The sequence below is a fragment of the Aspergillus chevalieri genome, chromosome 6, assembly GCF_016861735.1.
Source record: "Aspergillus chevalieri M1 DNA, chromosome 6, nearly complete sequence".
NCBI classification, from domain to species: Eukaryota; Fungi; Ascomycota; class Eurotiomycetes; order Eurotiales; family Aspergillaceae; genus Aspergillus; species Aspergillus chevalieri.
In genome coordinates this window covers 2,266,443-2,283,889 of record NC_057367.1, presented here as the reverse complement: position 1 = coordinate 2,283,889, position 17,447 = coordinate 2,266,443, and the positions used below count along the sequence as shown (strand labels likewise).

General features: G+C 43.9%; 4 protein-coding genes across 4 annotated transcripts; 2 read left to right on the top strand and 2 right to left on the bottom strand.

The window, feature by feature from the left end:
* Positions 1-35: 35 nt before the first annotated feature.
* On the top strand, positions 36-1,598 carry ACHE_60819A (uncharacterized protein; the record flags this gene model as incomplete). Its single annotated transcript, XM_043282035.1, has 1 exon — positions 36-1,598. One exon carries the CDS (start codon positions 36-38, stop codon positions 1,596-1,598), a length of 1,563 nt encoding a protein of 520 aa, XP_043139455.1.
* A 2,622-nt stretch (positions 1,599-4,220) lies between these two features.
* On the bottom strand, positions 4,221-6,279 carry ACHE_60818S (uncharacterized protein; the record flags this gene model as incomplete). The annotated part of the gene is made up of 9 exons (XM_043282034.1): positions 4,221-4,396; positions 4,455-4,635; positions 4,706-4,902; positions 4,960-5,181; positions 5,236-5,434; positions 5,493-5,589; positions 5,648-5,889; positions 5,949-6,125; positions 6,184-6,279. The coding sequence occupies 9 exons, from the start codon at positions 6,277-6,279 to the stop codon at positions 4,221-4,223; spliced, it is 1,587 nt and encodes a 528-aa protein (XP_043139454.1).
* A 6,522-nt stretch (positions 6,280-12,801) lies between these two features.
* Positions 12,802-13,692, top strand: ACHE_60817A (uncharacterized protein; the record flags this gene model as incomplete). The annotated part of the gene is made up of 1 exon (XM_043282033.1): positions 12,802-13,692. The coding sequence occupies one exon, from the start codon at positions 12,802-12,804 to the stop codon at positions 13,690-13,692; it is 891 nt and encodes a 296-aa protein (XP_043139453.1).
* Positions 13,693-15,827: 2,135 nt separating this feature from the next.
* On the bottom strand, positions 15,828-16,606 carry ACHE_60816S (uncharacterized protein; the record flags this gene model as incomplete). The annotated part of the gene is made up of 3 exons (XM_043282032.1): positions 15,828-16,072; positions 16,122-16,326; positions 16,394-16,606. The coding sequence occupies 3 exons, from the start codon at positions 16,604-16,606 to the stop codon at positions 15,828-15,830; spliced, it is 663 nt and encodes a 220-aa protein (XP_043139452.1).
* Positions 16,607-17,447: the final 841 nt, after the last annotated feature.

Genomic DNA, 17,447 nt, shown 5'->3' with positions numbered 1-17,447 from the left:
CTCCTCTCATTGAGTGCAAGGTACACAGGGTAGCCATGCATAAAATGTCGCACACAATCATTTCAGCCAATGAAACAATATCGAAACTCCCAACTGAAATCCTCTTTCATATCTTTTCATTCCTCCCGACGACCTCTGATCAAGGGATTGGTGATTTTGATGCACAATGGCGACCGCTTAGATTAGTCTGCCTACAGTGGAGAAATGTGGTCGACATGTTCATCTACTCCCATCTCACTCTCCCATCTCAAAACGAGGATCATGGTTCTTTGAGACTGGAGCGATGTCTAAAACAAATGGACCGCAGACCACATCGCTGGAAATACCTCCATTCTTTATCTTTAAATGTGCAAGGTGACTCTGAGCGGGGATACTGCATTTCACTTATCAAAGAAGCAACAAGAAAGGGTAGTGTTATCAATCAATTGGCCTTAACGACTGAAATCCTCTCTTTTGATCAAGCACTATCTGAGACAATTGCTGGACTCCCACTGACCTCTCTTGACCTGAGCGGTGTCAAATTTGGAATTGGCTTGAGAACAATATGGAAGTATTTCAACTTGCCTACACTACAACACATTCACCTGAGCCAAATCACTTGGAGTGACGATATGCTGGATCTGCTAAGAAGCCTGAAATTTGATCAAAATTGGGTCTACTTAGCAGAGGAGCATATTGTTGAGTATCAGCAACTCAATCATCCTGATAAGTGTGAGCAATTGCTACCTGTTGGCTGCCATCAGAACCTCAAGTCATTAGTTCTACCAGTGCCTGCTGCAGAGCCAGATGTGGCAGATCTCCTATTTCTCTGGCCAGCTCACCTCAAGAGAGTGACATTTTTGTTTATTCATGATACACTCTATGCTGAAAGCTACCCCGCTCCTGTGATTGAGAGCCTACTGAATCTACACCGTGATTCCCTTGAAAGAATTGAGCTCCCGCCTATCCCTGGAAACGGACTACCAAACCTGAGTGCATTTCACAACATATCTGAATTGCATCTTCATGCATCCTCTTTCTTTAATACAACACCTTTTGATGCATCCTCCAAACTAGAAGCTCCTTGTCTTCAGCGACTCACCATTGACTTCACCAAACATGAGCCATTCTCAAGAAGTGTCGGGGGATCAGTAGACCCTGAAGATTTCAGCAACCACAAATCCAATTTTCTAGAACACTTCATCATTACCCAGAAGTCAGGGCAGTCAAAAACCTGCCTGAGACAGATATTTCTCCGATTCGGCCCCGAGACAATTGCAGAGGATAGTATCCTATTGGAGCTGTGGTCAGCTGATCTTGTGGAGGAGGTTTCTGCAGTGGCAGCTTCTTATGATATCTCTCTGACATACAACAAACCGGTTTATGTTGAGGGTAGAGGAGAATTTCCAAGGAGAGTCTTGGATAGAACCCAGCACATGATATTTGACTTACTGCTCGAGCCACCAACCCAGGATGGAGTGCATGTTGACGCCATTAAAAACAGCTTAGGGCTTCCTACTGCAGAGGTTGAGTCTGCTATTGAGGGGATGCTGCGGGATGGAATACTTTTTACTACTGTTGATGCTGATACATTCGATATCATTGACTATTTTTCGTGAGCATATCTCATATTACAGCTGGAAGCCCGTGGGATGGACTGAATAGATTTTAGACAAAATTTACAATTGTTGTACTAGGCCTTGCAGAATCAAATGTATTATCGCGAGTATGGCTTAATCACTTCTACTGTAGCTTCGCATCCATCTTGCTCGAAATATGGTCGCGAACGACGAGGCTTGGCTGAGGGGCAACGAAGGGTACAAAGATGGCTGCAACGAAAACACTGGAGAACCATCTGATTCGCAATGCATCACGGCAGCTCAAAACATCATTTACTGTTAGCACGGCCCTAGAATGATTAGACCATACCTGTGGGAAGACCGCAATTGCAGCAGATCCAGAAAGTAGTTGGGTTCGACACGCTAAAAGCTAACGCCACGCACTAGCGTGCCAAGGCCAGTCAGGCGTGTGGAATATGGCTCGTGCACGCAAGCGCCACACGTAACTTCATTGTGTAATATTCTTACCGTTATTTAAATTTCAGAGCTTTTACCATACCTATTGCCAACTACGATGCTGGCTAATATGAGTGCTTTAAAACAGACTTGAGATTACTGCTTAAGCATTGATTATAATTTAAATTAGTTAATAAATATTTGCAAAACAATTATTAATGCTATTCAGCAGTTTGACGGCTTACGTATGTGTATGTGTATGTGTAGGGAAAGCGTACTTATAGTATATATATCTCTCCGGTTCCCGTATATAGTGATTATCTGGAAGCTCAGTTACAACTACTTAAAAAAACAGTTATTAAGTACATAAATATATGTATTAATGATTAATGCTGTCCTCCATTTTCTAACTCTAACTCACGTAGCTCACGTTCTCTTTTCTTGATTTCAATCTGCTTTGCAAGTAATTCGGCCTTTAGATTGTTTATCTTCAATTCCTCCTCCAGGTTCTGTAGCTCTGTATTTTGATATTGCTCATGTGAATTAGCTGTAGCAACTCGTTGGAGACTAACTTGGGATGAGCTAGAAAGATAAAGCAGTTAGTAAGTACTTTATAAGTAGCTGTCAAATAGTTAAGGACTATTTAAGATAGATCTTACCTTGATCTAGCTCGAGAGCTCCCTCGCCGGCTCATGCTCCCCCTTCGACTTGGAGTTCGTTGCAATGGTCTTCCGCTACTAGATGAGGGAAAGAAAATATGATCTTGATCTTGATCTTGTATATTCAACTCAGGTGAGTTAGATTCTGTTTGTCGAGCTGATTCTATAAGAGTTAATCAGTTTATATGTGCTTCTCAAGCACTTGCAATTGGGGTTTCAAGCTATAACAATAAATACATACCAGATCGTGCCATATGTCTTAGAAAGCTAGCCTCCAAAGTTTGAGTTGCATAGCGGTGTCGAAGACCATATGAATTATAGCTTCGATTCTGCTGCACGTCCTGTATATCTAGCTTCAATGATCTAGATGTATTTAATGAGTGGTTAGTAAGTGCTTTACAAGTGGTTATTAGGTACATACTCAAGAATTGCTTGAAGCAATGTCAATTGCTTTCCACGACGATTGGATTTATTATGAGTTTGTTCAACAGCATTAGTACTCTTTCGCACCATATCAAAGATATGATGTGGTATAAGAGAACAATACTTATTGAGACCTGCTGCAATTACCGCACTCTTTTTATGACGAGCCCAGTTCTGAATTGCAGGATGTTCATGTTCTATAAATAGTTAGTTATTAACTATTCAAAATTTGCATTTGAATTAGTTAGTAAGAAAGTACTTACTGATTAACAGATCACACCATTTATGATAGTCCTCTTCAGACTCACATTCTAAAAGCGCAGCCATGCGTGTCCTGATGTATGGATTAAGAGAATGAGTTTGAAGAGTTTCACGAATCCCTCGTAGGAAATGAACTCGACATAGAAGAAGAACATTCTTTAGAAGCCATATACGTGAATGGTGGTCTGGATCAATCTCCATTAGAAACTGAGCCAATCCTATTGCCAATTAGTTAGCCGCTGCTTGATAACTGATTGTGAAATGGCCAGGGAGTGCCTATTAGATACCTTCAATTTGCTTATTGTCCATATCCATTACCAGAGCATGAAGACCAGTGTTACAGACCTCGACGTATTAGTCTCACGTGATTATGCGGGGAGGCAAGGCAGAAATCATTGGTTAACAAGCCATGATAACATGCGGGAATAACAGGGGTTGAGCTACTATTTGGGGCTCACATCACGTGACCCAGTGGTATACAGATGATCGACGAGACGATATAAGAATGGTATATCATATACCATTCTTCTACCAGTCAATATACCAACCCTACTACCACTCACAGGATGGAAGGATATATAAGGACGCTCATTCATGTACTTAGCTTAGTTCTTCGCGATCAATCTAGTTAATCAAGCATTGGTTACCTTCTAGTTTCTGACTCGTCCGCACTTAACCAACAACCCAGTATACGTACTCGGTTGGCCTTGTTTCTCTATTCGTTACTTTTACCGTTTCTATTTGTTGATTATCTTACGGAGCCTGGAGGGGGCGATATACCCATCAACACATACGACACACCAAACCGGACCCGGAGGGGCATTAAGCATACGATTACTTGGAAGACACTTAGGGTAAGTGTCCAGTCTCGAAATACAACTAACTAGAACCCTAGGTACGACACGAGAGAAGCCAGGTTGTGACAACCAGTACCATGTAGGGCACGAAAGGTAATCCTCTTGCCTGTCAACTTATACACAATATGATAGATCTTCTTGAATAAGATATAATAGCCCTCTGTAGTGTCTTCAGTTGTAAAGACACGACAAAGAGTCATAACTAATTAGCCAGCAGTTAGTAAGTGGTTAGTAAGTGGTTGAAAAGTACTCTTACTTACTCTTTTTCTGATCTGCTAAATATGTGGCAAATACCACCTCCTTCATCTCTTTTGATTGTACTCGTTTGAATGACATATCAATCTCTATAGAAGATAATGTATGAAGTAATTCAGCTTGCTCTTTCAGAATGCATATTATCATGATCTGATCATTTTGTTGATAAACTTCATGTATGTACTCCTAAATGTTAAAAATTGATAAGTTATTATGTAGTTATAGAGTACTGAACAAGCAGTTATGAAGTACTTACCTGAAGATCTTTGTTCTTTCCTAATTCGAACATTACACCATTGACATTCTGACCAGCTGGATAATGGAGAAGTCTTTGTTTTCGAATGACAGCTTGAATTGGGTCCATATTTGAGAAACTCTCATGAATTTGCTGAATTGTATGGCAATTATGCTCAGCACAGAATGATTGTAATGCTGGACTTTTAAGAAATGTACCTAAAGCCATTTATCAACACTCATTAAGTACTTATCAGGCACTTAGGAAGCACTTACCCAGTGTCAAGCTTGGGCTCCGAGCCTGATTTATCGATTGCAGAATTCCATTCATAATTTTTGCAGGTGCCTTTCGTGGAGGTGGAGGAACATGTGTATGAACACCATGAGACATAAAGACAAAATATGGATTTTGACTTAAATCAGTGGGAATTAACCAATGGAAAGTCACATTACATTTAGCATGTACTAATTTTCCAGGTCCCTGAGGATGATCATATGCTGGAGACAATAAGTACTTAGCAAGCAGTTTTTAAGTATTTTATAAGCACTTACCACAATACAGTGACTTTGACTTGATCGATTCAACAGCACCGCACTCTTCCATATCCATAATAATTTCATTATTCAACAATCCCTCAAGAAACTGAAGGTGCACTGAGCCATTCTTTGGAACTCTATAGGTATAATGACCTGCAGGGTCTGATGGTGCATTGATGCATCTAACATAGAAATCGAAACCACCTAGAGGATTCTATAATTGATTAGCAACTATAATAAGCAGTCCATAAGCACTTAGGATAATTAATTACCGGAATGGAGCTTTGGGTTAACTTAGGCTGGCAAGAATTCTGAAAGTGATAACAAGATAGTTGATTTTTAAAGAGATTTTTTGCTGATCGATAAAATCTATTGAATCATAAGTAGTTAATACTTGATAACGGAATGCTTGATAAGTACTTCTTACCTATATGCAGCATCTTTGGTTGTATCTCTTTCCATCTCATGAATGCGCTGTCGAATATCTTGCAAAATTGTCCATAAATCATCTGTAACATGAGTGTGATGCATATTTTTCAGTTGTATACCGGCATATTCACAGATCTTTATACCAGAACATCTATAAGAGGAGCTAGTATATGATGTTCCTAGGAATGAAGAATGGCTGGAAGGCCGGTTGCGATAATTTTGTCGAACACAGTACTGAATCTATAAAGTGCTTAGTATCTGCTTACCAAGTGCTTGTAAGGTACTTGTGAAATATTTACACTGTTAACCATGTCCTCTACAGTTTCCCTCTGCTGATTCGGCGGCACATTTATAACATACCCATATCCATTAGGATCAGTAGATGGATATTCCGGAAGATCACTTGTATATTCTAATTTAAGGACCTTCAATGGCTTCGTTGAGGCATCAGTTAGCTGAATAAGAATATTTTCTTCCTTCTATCTAGTTAGCAATTAATGTCAAAGTAGTTAGGAACTAGTACAGATAATATACCTCCTGCTGGGGTTGACTCAAGTCGGTTTCAATTGATCTAAATAGATCATCTTGTAAGATAAAACCAGGATCTTCAGAAATGAATGTGTTCTCCATTGCAAGTAGTGGCTGAGTAGTTGCTAAGTACTTAAAGAACTAGAAATCGAGAATTCGGGAGGAAGAAGAAGAAATTAAGGAGTGAAATTCAAAGGATTTACAGGTATTTAAATATTTTACTTACTAGCGGTATAAACAAATTCCACATGGTCAGGTGACTTGCGCGTGGCGGGACCCGCTTTACGAGTCGATGCCACCTACCCTCTCCAGCAGATCCCAGATGGTTTGCTGACTTGAAATAACGTAATCCACAAGCGAGCGGGCCACCCAATTATCTCAGTATCTCAGACCGTAGATGCCGTCACGTGGGGCCCACGTGATCCAGGCTAAACCAGAAATAGAATTCCTGAACCTGGAGGCACACAAAAAGGGATGAATAAGCATCATCCCAATCGGGTTAGCTTGAAACGAGCGGTAGCTCAGGATCGGGGAATCGGGGAGTCGATAATCCGGACAATACGAGGCTATATAACAAAGAGTGTGATATTGGAATCTATAGACACCTTGACAATAGAATGAGTGCTTGGCCATCTAAAACGTATGGCCATGGTGTCCCTATTTATGTACAAGGATTCTTCCGTTTTCAGTAATCAGGCCGCTTTCAGTAATCGGACCGACTATTAATCCATCGTTACTTTCATCACTCCCCTTCGTACAATCGCTGCGTGTACAACAAATCAATCAAATAACAATCTGGCAATCTGATAAGCAGCGGTTGGACGCATACTTCCACTTCCATTTGTGTTGAAACTTTCCAAGTTCTCCCCTTTAAATCATGCTCAATCTCTTAATAAATCGTTTATGAGCATCACGATGGCTTGCCTTTGTTAGAGCATCAGCAATCATTTGATCTGTGGGTAGATGCTCAAGGCGGACTTCACCATTGCCTATATGGTCCCGTATGGCATGGTAGCGCACTGCGATATGCTTGGTCTTTGGGTGATCAATCGGATTGTCAGCTAGATTGATAGCTCCCCGGTTATCTTCATATATGGTGGTAGGTGTGCTGCCATAAATGGATGCCTTTCCTATAGCGTATAGGAAGTGGCGTGTCCAAATTACTTGTTTAGCAGCCTCTGAAACTGCCATATACTCGGCCTCAGTCGTACTCTGCGCAGTAACTGACTGTTTCCGGCTTGTCCAGGTAATTGGTGCGTCATCAATCATCAGTATGAAACCTGTTGTTGACCGGCTCTTTGCTGAATTAGCATATGCAGAATCTGCATACACAGTTAATCCTTCTCTCCCCTTCGCACTGAACGTCAATCCATGAGCCATAGTTGATTTGACGTATCGAAGTATATGCTTGGCGGCTCCAAGATGGATTCGGCGCGGTTCAGCGAGATATTGAGACAATTGATTGACCGCAAAGGCGATATCGGGCCTGGTAGCGACTACCATGAATATCAATCGTCCAATCAATCTCCGAAATAACTTGTGCTCGCTCCGTCCCAATTGTGGTGTATCCTCCGAATTCAACTTCACACTAGGGCTAATTGGTACGTATGCAGGATTGCAATCGCCCATGCCAAACTCCTCAAGAATCTGACGTGCATATGATTCCTGGTCTAGGCGAATGGAACCATCTCTCCTCCACATGAAGCGAATTCCAAGCAATTTCTTGACTAATCCACCATCAGTCATTGGATGGAATTCCTTCAGTTTCCTTTTACCGCGTCAATTTCGCCCTCACCCCTGCCGAATATAACTATATCGTCCACATACAGCGCAATAATCAGTCCCCGCTTATTGATGAAAATACTGGGATCCGCAGTGATGGGATCAAAACCAATACTCTTCAAAAATCGACTGATTTTTCGATGCCACAGGTATGCAGACTGACGTAGTCCATATAGAGACATCAACAGTTTCAGAACCATGCCCTCTTTGGCGTCTGGGTCGAAATCCTGAAGACCTTCTGGAATCTCCATACAGTTCGGCTTGTCAAGTCTGGATCCAGCGAAAGCACTTAATGCGTCCATCACATGTGCAATGAGCCCATATCTGGCTGCAATTGCACACAAGATCCGCAGGCTATCAAGTCGAAATACCGGCGCAAAGGTCTCATCAAAATCATCATCCGATTGCTCGTTTCCCCTGGCAACTAGCCTGGCCTTAAACCTATCGATCCGGCCGTCCAAGCCTAGTTTGACATCAAACACCCATCTGCAGGTTGATATATTCCCATCAGCTTGCTTCCGGGGTATAACTTTCCAGGTTCCAAAGCTCATCAGGGTGCTCAGCTCCTTATGAATAGCCTCTTTCCATTTTGCACCATATATCGGATCGTTGATAGCTTCGCTGTACGATTTCGGTATTCGTATGCCTGCTTTCTCACGCGCTTTATGCGCAACCTCATATTCTCGGTCACCAATCAGCAACTCAGTAGCTATCGCAAGCCTTGCCAATTGAGCCCGCATGCGCTGAGCTGGACGATCATCATCCTGCTCCCCTTCAGCTTTGCGCTTGCGGCTATATATTTCCTCACTTTCACGGCTCTCTATCAGCGCGTTTGATGGTTGGTGTGTTCGAGCAGAACGGCGCTCAGTTTGATGCTTATTCACTGAACCTTCTCTGTTAGATGATTCAAGCTCATTCACCAAACCATCTCTGTTCTCGGGAGAATCATTCTCCCCTTCCAATGATGATTCATTCACACCTTGTGAATCATCCACCTCAGTCGTGGATTCCGGTTGCAGCCTTTCTTCATTCATACTATCATCCACCTCACGCGTGGATGGTTGTGGTGGTGATTCTGCCTCTTCTGAATGGGTATTGGGAGCGTCTCGTTGATTATCTTCCATGTTATCCGCTAATATGCCTGGCTCCCCTTGCGGATTTACATAATCGTTAACAGGCTCTGTTTGTTGTTTGCCAGGGCCACTTGATACTCCGATCTGTGGATTCCCAGGCGGTTTCTCGTTATTGATAATTGTCGGCTCTGGCATATTGGTCGACGGCATATCACCCACATTGGCGTGCACCACCTCAGTCAAATAACCACATTCTCGCTCTCGGAAAGTCGGATTGGTTACCAGCCGTATATCACTGGCTCCCTTTGGCAGTACATGGTACTGTTTATCACTCTTCCCATACAATAGGAAGGTTCCTTCCATGACACGACTCTCAAGCTTATCATCTGACTTGTGGTGGTAAAGTACCCGACAGCCCCAAACTCGCAAGTGGGCTAGATCTGGTTTATGCCCATACCATAGCTCAAATGGCGTCTTATTGTCACTTCCTTTGACAAATGTTGTTCGATTCCGTAAGTAATTCGCAGTCACTACTGCGTATTTCCAGTATCCTTTGCTGACGCCTGAATCAAATAACAGAGCTCTCGTGATTTCCAAGATATATCGGTTGAATCGTTCCGCAACACCGTTTTGCGGGGGGGTGTAAGCCTCAATGAATTCAAGTTGGATGCCTCTCAACAGGCCCCATGATTCCAATGCTAGAAACTCTTTCGCATTATCAGCACGTATGACCAATAACATCTTGCCAGCTTCTCGCTCAACCTGGCGCAGCCATACTTCGAGCGTGTTCTGCACTGAGCTAGATAACCGATTTTTCTTGATAAAGACCCATGAATGCCGCGTGCAATCATCTATCAGGGAAAGGTAATATCGCTCATCACCAATGCTTTCATCGTATGGACCCCAGAAGTCCATATATACCCTTTGGAGTGGTCTCTTCGCTCTAGGAACTGGAACATGGCTCTGGTTCTTCACCTGCTTCGCTTTGATGCATATCTCGCAATCATCTTCTAGCAGCGTTTCTCGTTTACCAATTTTCAATTGATCCATATCCAAGGCTTCAACACAGCTGTTAAAACGTCTCTTTCCAGGATGTCCAAGCCGTTGATGGATGATTTGCCGGCGTTGATCAACTTCGTCTTCAGCTCCAGCTCTAGCAACTCGTCCACTGAGCAGTTGGATCACTGATTTCTCATCTGGCTTTGCAATGGATTCTGCGCACTTTCTTGCTTGCTCTGGCTTCACATACAGAGCGTTTGCATGTGTCACTCTATCCAGGTAGGTTGATCGCCCTATTCGTCGTCCTTTGGCAATTATCTTACCATCCTTCAGTATTGTATAACCTCTGTTCGAGCCCCTCGACTCAAATCCAGCAACATGGAGCGCTTCCAGTGACAACAGGTTCTCCGCCAAACCAGGTACATATATGACGTTACTCAATCGGACTGTTGACCCATTTGGCAGGCTGAATCTGACTATTCCTCTTCCCTTAATAGGTATTTGAATTCCATCTGCAACAGTCAGAGTTCCGCGGCTTTTCCAGTCCAATCTTTCAAAAATATCCTTGTTGCCAGTTGACATGCTCGTGGCTCCGCTGTCAAAACACCATACTGATGGATTGCTGCTGTTTGCTCGGTTTGCTTTTTCACTTGTGAATCGACCCATTTCTGATCTCTCAGTCGCATATGAGCTGAATTCATCCATCTCATCTTGGTTGGTTTCATCGTTGCTGCTTTGTGCTCCAGCAAATCTGCCTTTCTGCCTGTTCACTTTACCTTGTCGACCTCCTCGTCGATCTTTGGGTTTTTGATGATCCTCATCGTCATCACTCTCATGCTTGTTCTGGCATTCCCTCGCGAAATGCCCTGCCTTCCCGCAGACATAACATTTTGATCCATTTTTCTTCTTTTGCTTACCATCTTTGTAAGCTCGAGATCCTTTTTCACCTGCAGATCCTCCTTTCATCTGCATAAGGTCTTCAACTCGGCTTAGGACATATCCCTTGTCCAAAGTGGCGTTCGAGCTCATCACAGTGTCTCTCAACGTGGCATATTGGCTGCCTAATCCTCGCAAATACCACAACACAATCAGTTCTTTGATACTGATCATCTCACTGCCATTCATGTCGATGAATTCTTCCCCCAATTGGTCGATTTCGCGGAATGCTTCCTTCTCATTCAGCTTTGATTGATCCCAAGTCCAATTGGCCATCTTCATCAACTTCATAGCCTTCTTGGTGTTTGATGACTTCAAGAACATTTCTTTCAGGCAGTCCCATTTTGACCCTGCATTCGGTTGGTCCTTGACTTCCAAGATCGTTGCTGGCATGAGCCCCTGCTCAATGATTGAATCGGCCTTCAAATCGATTTTAAACCAATCCATATCTTCACTAATGATCGATCCATATCTGGAGCTCCCAACCTCATAATAATATTGGATTGTCTGCCAGCAGAATTGGACCTTCAACTGCTTTTCCATCGCATGGAACCAGTATCGAGCGTTCTCCTCATTCAATCTCTCAATAGAGAACTGGTATATCTTGATACCATTCTCCTTCACTGGTTTCCTCCCATCTGGAGGAAGAGGTGTATTCATCGCTTCCTTGGGTACTCCAGCCATAATAACGTTCTCACAACTCAATAAGCTTCGCCGAGCGGATTATTGGCCGGTAATCTCGTGGGAAGAATATCGAGGGTAAGGCTCGTAGTCAAGATTAATCGATCGGTCTATACTCGATGTTAAGCGAATATAGTACCCCCAGGGTGCCAAAGCGCTTGTTAAGACGTCAGTATGGCAAGCCCGGGCTCATAACCAATGAAACGAGCGGTAGCTCAGGATCGGGGAATCGGGGAGTCGATAATCCGGACAATACGAGGCTATATAACAAAGAGTGTGATATTGGAATCTATAGACACCTTGACAATAGAATGAGTGCTTGGCCATCTAAAACGTATGGCCATGGTGTCCCTATTTATGTACAAGGATTCTTCCGTTTTCAGTAATCAGGCCGCTTTCAGTAATCGGACCGACTATTAATCCATCGTTACTTTCATCATAGCTCAATTTTTGATCACGTGTGATCGTTGTGGGTCGCCTGAGATACTGATGATAAGGATCGATCGGATAAATGGTTGACCCGAGTAGCGAGGTCAGGATTCTTATAGTCGACGTGTGCACACATATTGTAGGTTAAGCACTCAATCAGCTACGTATACGCACCTACGTTCGATAGACAATACATCTCTACCTTCGCCTAGTTCTCTCCATATAGACCTCGTTTAGTCCGGAATAATCGACTCCCGATTTCCCTTTTGAGCTACGGTCCGAGAGACCCCGCTTCAAAGATGATTTATCCTTGTGCAGGAAAATAATCCTCCGCTTTTGTTCTGCCGTGGTAATACAGAGGGCGGTAGGAGACATAGCCACTACACTTTCTTGTAATTTACGTACTGGAACTTATGGCCCGTGGGGGCGGCACTGGTAAGGCTGACTGTCTGACACTTGCAAGGTTGACCCCGGGCTCGCCTACCATAGCCCCCAGGAATGTAGCTCACCATCAGATTTGTTTTTGGATGCTGTAATCAGCCTGGCATGGCTGCGAGGCGGACGAGAGGAGCAAAATGGGATTGCCATTGAGAACATAAATAGGCCTGGTTTCTCATGATACCCTCGATTCATTTTCACATAACTATAACAATTCAATCTTATTACCATTTCCTACTAAATTTCGTCCATATTTCATATTCAATCAGACTATATCATTGTAGCCATGCTGCATCATCCCTTCAGACTTCTCCTATCGATCTTTTTAGGGCTGGCGGCCTTGACCCAGTTGGTGCTCAGTGCACCGACGAAGGGTGTAACCGAAGATACCAAAGTACTCGGTCTCAAAGCCGCGAACTTCGAAAGTAAAGCGCGTGTATTATTATATTCATCGGACAAACAGACTGCCTGGGGCCGGTTCCCTGAATACAGAAACAAGGCAGACACCCAGGAAATTATCAATGCCGTGAAGGAAGTCGCTCTTGCGGGATATGGATATTTCTCCGGGACATCAGGATATTTCAAAACCAATCTCGTCGCTGCCATGTATGATGATCAAAACGGGATTTTTTTCTCGACCATTCCCCATGGAAAGTACGTGGAGGAGCTAGATGGGGATATCAAAAAGGCAAGAGAGTGGAGAGCAAAGAGGCAACAGCTCAGGCAAGAGTGCAAGCCAGAGGACAAGGTTTTTGAAGAGTCCAACAGCTTGAAGCCAAATGCACCCGGCTGGGCCACAGCGGCGGGACAGAAGAAATACAAACCTCATGCTGAGGACGGCGTCTTATATTATTATGAGAAGGCAACGGGGACCAGGACCTCTGAAGTTGCCGAGCGGAAAGAAACGGAATGCTGGTGGCTAAACAGCCCGAAGACCTACATGTCTGTCTTTGGATTGATGCCAGGCGAACATATTGCCAAATTCCACCTGGCTTGTGGAGAGGACAATAACAACCTTTCTTGCGAGGCCATGCTTCAGCACTTCCGTATTCAGCAGGCACCAACGGCTCCACTCACTCGCCGATCTATGGGTGAAATCGAAGCACGAGCAGCCGCAAAATCAAAACAACATGAGGACCAGGACCTCAAATGCAAGCAGAAAAAAGACGAATTGTGAACAGAGCAGGTAGTTCAGGATGGATTATGGTTGTGTTGATTATTATTATTATTATTTAATCAAGTTTATTGTCCATACCGAGCCCCAGAGCTATGACAGACCCTTATTCGTGGACTTGAGGCCGATAGCCATTCTACAGTCTCTTATCCCTATAAGTTCCTGAGGCACTAGCCTCCTTCTATACTCTTTCTGATCCTTTTCCTCGCCCCAAACCGCCTGTATGCGCAGGGCTTTCGAGCAAAATGCTCTCCTTGTGTTTCAGAGCCGGGTGGGTGTGGCCTGAGCTGGAATTCAGCTTAGGCTACCCTCCCTGCTACCCTTCTCCTGTTCTAATCGCCTCCTCCAGTGTTTTCAGTCCCCATTCATCATCTCTTTGGGCCCTCTCCACCCTTCGCTGTAGGCGTGTTCGTGGTAGAGCTACATTGGTGCTGGCCAAGAATTGTAGCAGCGCCTTAGTCGCCTTGGGCTCCCCTAAAAGTCGTCCTTGTGGGCGCTCCTCTGTAGCGGTGGGTCTCATAACCCCGTTTGTCTCCAAATCCTTGTGGTTGTGTTGATTTATGATAATGTACTTTGTATCTTCCTTCATGTCGTTGATTCAGCGTGTTTCCTTTAACCAAGAACGAATTTGCATTCTACTAGAACGGACAATATGCAGTTGATTGTATTTATATTCTACTTTATAAATAGGATGTTTCATACAACTAGGAACCGATTACTTTCCAAATAGTTGAATTTAGTCATTTTCATGAGCTTGGCTGCCGAACTGGAGACTCAAGGGAAGTCCATCAAAATAATATCATTTTAGGCCCATGCCCCTCCTGGTGTTGCTAGATAACAGAACTTGTCCTTTTTACAAGTGGTCAACACCATTTTCAAAATGACTGTAAAAGAAGGTCAAATCTTACATTCAGAAGTTCTTTAGCTGATTTTGTTTTTGACTCTTCTATGAACCCACAGTCTCATATTGATAACACAATATCTGCTGGAGTAACTCCTGAAATCAACGCGGTTGTATCACTTAGACAGATCACAATGAAACAAACAGCTGCTACATCTGACTTCCAGCCACTCAGCATGTTGCTACTTGTGACGGTCTTGAGCAATAGGAATCTATTAGTGTGACGGTTCGAAGCCTCAACGCCAGCTTGACGCCTCGGTGGCTGATATCGACAGATGCCACCACTTAAGCAAACAAAGAAAGCACTTAGCACGGCCATACAACTCATGGATGAGAACCTTTTTCTTCCTGTAGATAGATTCCTCTTCTCTTTTCTTCTCCAGATTCGATATTCTCGTCAATGGCTACACTAGCTAGATAGGGATATCATTTCGTCAGTATCTTCTAGTCCGAGCCCGTGACAATTGGTAGGCTATCTGACGAAATACTAACATGAAGAAGGAAAGGAAAGACGCCGGGACTGCCAGCGCTGAGTTATCTTGTGTGTGTGTGAAGGGGTTCCTGCCCTATATCCAAACAGACCAAAGTAATCAACATGTTATCCGCTAGCGAGCGCTCACACCCCGTGACACTGCTGAACATATTATCTCCAATATTTCTTAAAAAATTTTGTTAGTCCCTCCTAAAGATCTAGGGAAAGGTCTTGCCTATCCAATTGAACCTTCCCTTTCCTGTTCAGGAGGATATTGCTGTGATCAACTGAGCTGTGTGATATGCCAAGCTTGAAACAGATATAAACAAGACCATTTAGAATCTCTCTACAAACAGTAGCTATGACTGCCTCACTAGTCACTGAAATCCACAATCCCTGCTAAGCAGCCTAGTGGAATAGCCGGATGCATGTACTCATAGACCAAGTAAACCAAGCTGTATTTTGTGCAGAAATCCGTCAATGACACTAGATTTTTATGTGAAGCTGCCTGGAAAGTTCATGACTTGGGTATTTGATGTTGCCCTTGTCACGGGCTCGGACTAGTAGATACTAACGGAATGATATTCAATCTAAACTAGTGTAGCTATCAACGAGAATATCGAATCTGAAGAAGAAAAAGAAGTCTATCTAGGCGAGGGACCGTCTTTATAGACATTTGTGCGATGTGGCCTAAGCCCTTGTTTTCCCAGATTGCTTGTATGGCGTTGTTTGACATGTTGGTGGTGTTTGTATGGCGTTGAGCCGTCACATTTGAGACAGCCTCGCCTTTAGATCCCTCGACAGCTGTTTCCTCGAACTGGATATTTCAGCTCGAGATTCGCCTCCAACGTTCAGTGTGCTATCCAAGGCGCTCGTTGAAGATGACTGAGAGATGTGTGTGTATGAGTTGCTATATATTGGCGGTGTCATTCTTGCACTGCTCTGGCGGCTAGTTCCTAAAGCCTCAACATAACCTTCAGGTAAGCCCAGGCTAGTGGCCACTGGTGGATCTATCATGTATTAGGAAAATGCAACAAGTCCCTGGAAAACCTTGCCTACCTGGGTATTCCTGCTCTGTTCCAACCAGTTCTGAGTTTGAATAATTGGTGGTCTCTATCGATGAAAACGCCTGCTGATGCGACTGCTCCTGCGTGACGTCCACTTCGACAGTCAGTCCATGATGCACGATTTCACGAACATCACCGTCATTTGTCTGAGGTTGTGTCGGCTCTGCCACTGAACCTAAGTGTCCAAAATCAGTAAGCTATGAGGCGTGTCCACTGTAGGTCGAGCATAGCAACTGCTGAGGGCGCGTTCTGGCTTGAAAATACATCCTTGACATTCTTATCCTGGAGGCCACGGGTGTTGTTTGTCTCTGGACCCTTCTCAGACACTATCAAGCTGTTTTCTACCGGACAAGTCTCCTCAAACTCAATATCAAATTCATTGCGAACTGCCGTTGTACTCCCACTGGAGGAGACCCTCAGGTCTTGAGAGTGTTGGGAGGTTCCTGGAGTACCATTCTGGGTGGGAATGTTTGCCATCGTGGGGACACATGGTTTAGACGGAATGGGACTAGTCGGGGGTGAAAGGCGTGCTGGAGCAGAAGGGGCTTGGCACGGCTTCCAACGAGAGGTAGGAAAGGCATGTGAGCGCGGTTTAGGTGGAGAAGGTTGATAGCAGAAGTTGATATTCTCAAGGCTGATATTCATTGTTTAAAACGAACTTTAAGAGAATTGAAAATGAGAGATAGAAAATGGAAAGGGAAGTGATGATGGTATGCGAAGGGTTAATAATCTTAGACGGAAAGATAGGATTTGATAGCCCAAAGCACAAACATCATGCAATAGATTCAGGCATAATGGCACACGGCCCACAGACCGCAAAATCCATTGACCTGCATGCTGATCGACCAGAATAAAAACAGTGACCCGGCCATTTACATCTATATATAAGTTATATATAATCATAAGCTCAACTCGGTACAGCCCCATCAATAAGCGAAAAATCCAACAGTAGAGATACGCAACCAAACAACACAGGATCCGCCGGGCACATAATTGCCCTTGAAAGTCAGCCCAGGTCGGGCTACTAGCAGTATGAACAGCTCCCAAACAACACAGGATTGCAACGGAATAGCTCAGCACAATGAATCTCGAATGTAACCAATCAGGCGTATCAGTTGCTCACTTGAGGCAATCAGAAAGCGTGCCCAATGGCCCATCAATTCCAGGCCCTGGCTGGGTGATGCAACAGGAAATCCCAAAAGCCTGTTGGCAGGATTAGCGGCAAAAACGCGGCATTTTTGCCATTGCTGTTCAGATCCGGCTGGCTTTGCAGAGGTAACGCTCGTCGACGCTGGACGATTCGGAGCAAGCACTGCCG